The 6,230-nt window shown below is 37.2% G+C and overlaps 1 protein-coding gene across 11 annotated transcripts; it reads left to right on the forward strand.

The window, feature by feature from the left end:
* Positions 1-281: 281 nt before the first annotated feature.
* Positions 282-5,598, forward strand: LOC124216646 (annexin B11). Of its 11 annotated transcripts, XR_006882656.2 has the most exons (10): positions 282-420; positions 1,377-1,419; positions 2,145-2,750; positions 3,031-3,207; positions 3,295-3,499; positions 3,625-3,777; positions 3,857-4,030; positions 4,152-4,333; positions 4,474-4,591; positions 5,404-5,598. XR_006882656.2 is itself a non-coding variant. In XM_046621419.2 (9 exons), the coding sequence occupies exons 2-9, from the start codon at positions 1,402-1,404 to the stop codon at positions 4,522-4,524; spliced, it is 1,566 nt and encodes a 521-aa protein (XP_046477375.1). In that variant the 5' UTR covers positions 283-420; positions 1,377-1,401; the 3' UTR covers positions 4,525-5,598. The 11 variants fall into 11 exon arrangements, 10 of the variants coding, with proteins under 10 accessions (XP_046477381.1, XP_046477375.1, XP_046477376.1 ...); XM_046621419.2 differs by having other exon boundaries at positions 283-420; positions 4,474-5,598; XM_046621420.2 differs by having other exon boundaries at positions 285-416; positions 4,474-5,598.
* Positions 5,599-6,230: the final 632 nt, after the last annotated feature.

The following is a 6,230-nucleotide window of genomic DNA, read 5'->3' on the forward strand; positions in this document are numbered from 1 at the left end:
GCACTATAGGGTGATCTGAAACTCATATGGGTGCGAAAGAGATAGGGCTAATGACGCTTCACGGCGAAGCGAGGAACGGATGAAAAATTTGAGGTTATGTCAGCAACGATTGACAAGGTATACCGAAGAGTAGCACGACCCTACGGCGGCTAAACTTCCCCCAATTAGTTCAAAGGTCATTCATACCATGGTCGAATTTTCCACCACGATTCAGACCAATGGCAGCGACCTCTACCAGGAAAACGTTGATACCTACTAAATTTCGTTTGAAGCTCAGTGCATCCAAAACCAATATATTCAGATTCAGACTGAATCATTCAGTCCAGACGTGTTAGAACCCAAGCTAGAACCGTGTCAACGGAACCGCGAGCAAAGAGCCGCATTTTCCTTCGTACTTCTACCAGAGAGCTTCTACAGTAGGTAAATAGATGTGACAATAATCAGTATTTTACTTACATTTACGTATCAACTAAGTACTAGTTTCAACGTTAATATTCTTTCTATTATCGATTGCAACGGTCAGATCAGCTGGAAATGAATTTGAAACATTAGGTTTCCTACGCGAAAGATTTTTCAGTGCGTGTTTGAAAATCGTTGACTCGGTGGTTGAATTAGACTAATTATAAAAAGTAAACACGTCCGGTGGGATCGACCGCAAACATCCGGGAAAAACTTATATATTGTACGTTACAAGCCAGTATTATCAGCAGTTGACATCTTGAATTGTCGGACGTTCGTCGCTGTTACTATATACCGTTATATGCACGTATGTATGTAGTACATAAATACGGTATATGCATGCGTATAGTCGACTTTGCTTTAACCTTAGTCACAAAACTGGGAACGTCCGAAGCGTACTTTTCGGAGAAATAAATTCCCGGTTTCCCGATTTCGTTATCAAATTACGTAAATCGTCAACAGTTCTGTGGGCGGCGACAGCTTGCTTTCCAGAAGAAATACATTTGCCTCAGTTGCGCATTGCGTGTAATGAAACAAGACTTAATTAAGCTCGTAGAATTGAGTATATTTTGGTGCTGCGTCCGTACTGACACACAAACTTATCCCAGTATAGGTTCGCAAGATTCTTTTATTACCTGCATAAGCGATTAACACGTGACACTGTTTTGTATTTCGAAAAATGTCAAGCATAGCAAAGTAGCTTTTTCTTCTTTTGCCATTGTAGTCGAATATCAAATCTTGAACCGTTTCTTATTTTTGGAAAAAATTTAGTCGTTTGGTAACAGATGTTCTAAAGATATTCTGAGCTACCGAAATTATTTTTTAACAAAATTTAATCCAACAGTGATCCAAAAGCAATAAATTACAATAGCCTAGAATTGATAACAAATAAAAAATACAGTTGTTTGTATTTTCAGATCGATTTTTAATTCCTCCGAAACAATGAGCTACGGATATCAAGTACGTATTTTGAAATCTTCTTCATCGTTTCTAATGCATATCTTTCATTATGTCGATTATCAGAAGTTGAAGTTTCTATCTATCTTTTTATTCGGCATGAATATACTTTAATTTGTCTTGCAAGTAATTTGTACTTAACATAGCTGGCAGCAATATTTTCTAAAAATTCCCATTCACATTTTCTTCTTGATTTACTTTTTTTTATCATCCAACAGGCTAAAACTGATAAGGAAATTTGATTATTAATTCCACTCAATCATCCGATCACCTGACTCAAGTTACATCCAATCAAGTCCCCTGCATCTTTGTAAAAATTTATCCTGTCTTTCACATTTCCGTAATTACCTTCATCGATTGGTCAATCCTTCCTAATTACTTATTCTAAGAAACCCTAAGATATATCAATACCAAAAAATTCGTAGAATAATTGTAGCCTTCTAATGGCTTTAAGGAAAATTAGGAAAACTCGTAGAATTTTCAATACGTACTCAAGCCACAGTCAACTATCGTACGATGCCAATTTCACCAGACAGTAAATGCGTAGGATTTACTTTGTTTGAAAATTATTCGAGACATTTATTTCAAAAAACAAATATATTTCCCTTTCAAGTTCTATGAACATAAGTCAATTTCAAGGTCCGATAGTTCGGTGAAAGTTATCAGTGTTATCTCATGCCTTTGCACAACTTTTGCCTGAACTTATCTTATATTTATCTGTTATCAAGGGACCGCAGTACCCGGGCCAAATGCCCCCAAACGCCATGGGGGGTCCGCCAGGTGCCCCAGGGACCTCACCTTATCCCATGAATCCCGGTGCAGGCTATCCTCCTCCAACTGGGCAGCAGACTTACCCTGGAATGCCACAGCCATTTTCGGCCTATCCTTCTACTCCTTATCCACCTAATCAACAGCATTCCTCGATGCCTTATTCTCAGCACGCCGGACATGAGCAGCAAGTTCCGCAACCCCAGCATTACCAGATGCAGCAGAACGCTCCACCTGGCACTTATGCTCCACCCGCCAACAATCCTTACCCAGGAAATTCGGTTCCGTATCCCAGCCATCCGGCTCAGCCGGTAAATGCTGCCCAGTATCCTGGTCGCTTTGTTCCTTTTGATACAAACAATTCCACTCCTCCTTTTCCTCAGAATACTGCAACTACGTTCCCAAGTAATGCTAGCCCTCACGCACAAGGTTCGGGTCCCTATCCAGGTGCCTATAATCCTGGCGGCCAGGGAATTGCGCCTGCGTACGCACAGCATGCTAGTGCGACCTCATTTCCTCCTCAGCATGGAGCTCCAGTCCCACATCAGGGGCAGGCTCAGTCTAAAGTAAGATAAATATTTTTTGGTGCTTTAAAACATGTATTTTTCTGTCAGCAGTGTGCAGTTTAGATATACATGCAATTGAAAGCTTGAATTAGTCTAAAAAAGTGAATGTTTGCTGTGTATGTATAGATTTGATTGAATAGGATGCATCTTTATGGCTATATTTCATTCTCAACTATACCTTTGTCGCCTTCTAAATATAAAATTCCAACTCTTTATTATCCAACTATTCTAACCCCACGAATGAATCAATACAATTTTGATCCGTAATATTCTTTCTCAGCTATCCCCGACTGTAGTGACTTATCCCGGCTTCGATGCAAGTGCTGATGCAGGAGCGTTGAGAAAGGCAATGAAAGGATGGGGAACTGACGAGAAAACCATCATTAATATCCTTGCGAATCGGACAAACCGCCAGCGTCAAGAAATTGCCATACAGTTTAAAACACTCTACGGCAAGGTGAAAATTATGATATCTTCAACCCTAATATCATGTCAACCAAATTGTGTAATATTAGAGTATTCTGATAAGTAATTAATGTTTCAGGATCTGATTAAGGACTTGAAGTCTGAATTATCTGGCAATTTTGAAAATCTGGTTGTTGCTATGATGACGCCTATTGCAGAATTTTATGCTAAGGAGCTACATAATGCCATGTCCGGTATGGGTACAGATGAGTGTGTTTTGATCGAGGTTCTGTGCACTATGACCAATCAAGAATTACGTGTCATCAAGCAAACGTATCAATCCTGTAAGTTCGTTTTTTCCAAAGGACTGCCGCTTTGCTAACTATAAAATCAATTGAGTAAAGCCATTTATATTTGAAGAGAAATTCCTATACTAATAGTCAGTTTATGCAACCATTGTTTCATGCAGTATATGGGCAATCTTTGGAAGACCGTCTGAGGTCAGAAACTTCAGGATGTTTCAAACGCCTTATGACATCCCTTTGCTGTGCCAATCGAGATGAGTCAAATTTCGTAGACCCGGCTGGAGCACAACGCGACGCTCAAGCACTGTTTAATGCTGGTTTGTAACGATTTGCATTGAATTTTCCAGTAAACCTAAGTTCAAAATCTATTTAATAACTCTGATTACGTGTTCGCAGGAGTTGCACAATTCGGAACTGATGAATCAGTCTTCAACCAAATTCTGGTGTCAAGGAGTATCCCACAATTGCAGCAAATATTTGCGGAGTACGAACGTATAGCATCTCATGGAATTGAAAATGCCATAAAAAGCGAATTCTCTGGAGACATTGAAGATGGTCTCCTTACAATCGGTAATATGTTATTCTCTCTTTCTACTTTGACAGACTTGCTGTTTTTATTTTGCGGCGTTGCCTGGCTGTTACTAGTATATGCGTACGTCAGCATATAACAAGATTTTCTTCATCGTTACAGTCAGATGCGTTAAAAATCGCCCTGCTTTCTTTGCGAAACAATTGTACAAGAGCATGAGAGGAGCTGGAACTGAAGACGATCGACTGATTCGACTGGTCGTCACTCGCTCTGAAATTGATATGGGGGATATCAAGAGAGAATTCTCTCGGGAGTATAATCAAACTCTTGAACAATTTATATCGGTTAGTTGAAAAATCAGTTAAAAAATATCCTAATCTAAGCTGTTCCCAAACTTTCTGATCCGAACGTTTAATTGATAAACTACGTGATAACACTGTGTCAATTTAAATATCATTTAAATAATCGTTGTTACTTATTTTAGGATGACTGTTCAGGGGACTACAAGAAATGTCTTCTCGCTCTGATTTCTTAGAGCTTAGAGAGGGCCGACCAAATTTTTTTCCTTATAAAATCACGTGTCACCTTGCTTCACGTTTTAAGTGAGTACATGCAGTAATGCAGATATTTGTCTTCAAAAGGTAATACGATTGTCATTTTGTGAATTTCTTCATTCACATCCGAAATCTAAATTACTAATCTTTCGGTTACTAAACAACAAGCCGAATAAACTGTTTTTTCGTGATACTTTACATCAACATGAAATGAGAAGAGTCAGTCGGTCTGTGCGACAAATTTTCGTGATGATCTCGAAGACAGCCAAGTGAAAAATCTGAAACAAATAGGACTTGGCAACCAAATGAAAAAGTGTGAAAGAAAATTTTCCAAAAAACAAAATATTTAAAAATTAAAAAAAAAATAAATAAATATATAAACTGGAAAAAACATGTAATAAGAAGGAAACAGCATATGGTAGACGGTAAGTCATAAAATATTTTTCATGCCCATCATTTCGTCGTAAAATCCTGTAAGTTTCAAATTTTTTCATCCAGCCGTCGCCGAGATTATCGCGGAAGTTGGTCGGACTGACCGACAGACCGGCATCCAGACCGACATTTTTCGAAAAACTTGTTTTTCGGATTCTAGCGGTTCGAAAACGTAAAGATTCGTTGAAATTAGTATAAATGATTTCTTACCGAAACCAATACTTTCTTCACATCACCAAAGGTAATGAAAAGTAATATTGAATCTACTACAAGTACTGTACTGGAGTTCTTTTTATCTTACATTGTTCCTTTTCTCTAATAAAACTATTCTACGATGTATTTTTACTGAACATAAGCATAATTTTTCAGCTATTGGGAATGTATTGTATGTCGAATCTAATGTTGATATAACACTTTTGTTATTCTAGATCAGAACAAAATGCTTGTCATGTAATCTAAAAGTGTTGCTGTGCCAAAATTGAAAATAATATACAGTGTCGAATTGTGACAGACGATCGAAATACTTGCAAAAGAAAAAACAAATAATCAAAAAAAAAAAAAAAGACATAGATCTGATTATGCTTGTTATATTTATATAAACATTTACAAATATTTGTGTAAAACTATTTTACTCGTGTTCGACGTATTGCCTTGGAAATAGAAATTTTATTGATATATCCGTTCAAATGTTGCTATTATTGGGATGATGTTATACATTATAACATAAATATCTATATCTGTATAAATGTTAAAATATAACTGTGTAGTTAACTGTATACTACACTATGAATATCCAAGCAGGCATATATATTGCACAATATGTTTTAGAAAGATTGCTACCTGTTACACGATTCGTGAATACACCAATTTTTCTAATTTTACCACATCACTCTGCCGACGAATAATATATACGTTAATTGAGAGTTTGCGCTTCCAGTGCCTATAAAGCTATATATTTTTATAAAGCCGTTTTCCCTTTTTGCTAAATTCCTTGCTGTTGCCCAGAGAAACTGTTAGTTGTACCATGCGATTATACTCATCTTGTATCATGTATTGTTCTTCTATTGTTGATAATAAATTGAAATCGAAATGTAAAAATGTCTTGATTATCAGTGTACTTGACGTACGAAATAATGTGTCAAGTATTACTCGCTGTTTGTTTGATCATTGACCAATTCAAAAATCTCAAAATCAAGAGTAAACTGCAGTAATTTAAATGCCATGTACTTACTCATGCTGCAGCGTGACAATTAGC

Source organism: Neodiprion pinetum, chromosome 4 (genome assembly GCF_021155775.2).
Source record: "Neodiprion pinetum isolate iyNeoPine1 chromosome 4, iyNeoPine1.2, whole genome shotgun sequence".
Lineage (NCBI taxonomy): Eukaryota > Metazoa > Arthropoda > Insecta > Hymenoptera > Diprionidae > Neodiprion > Neodiprion pinetum.

What these genes read in the sequence shown, in the direction of transcription:
- LOC124216646 (XM_046621419.2), top strand. An exon ending in TTAAAACACTCTACGGCAAG is followed by an intron (nt 3,208 to 3,294) that starts GTGAAAATTATG and finishes TTAATGTTTCAG; the next exon opens with GATCTGATTAAGGACTTGAA. An exon ending in CAAGCAAACGTATCAATCCT is followed by an intron (nt 3,500 to 3,624) that starts GTAAGTTCGTTT and finishes TGTTTCATGCAG; the next exon opens with TATATGGGCAATCTTTGGAA.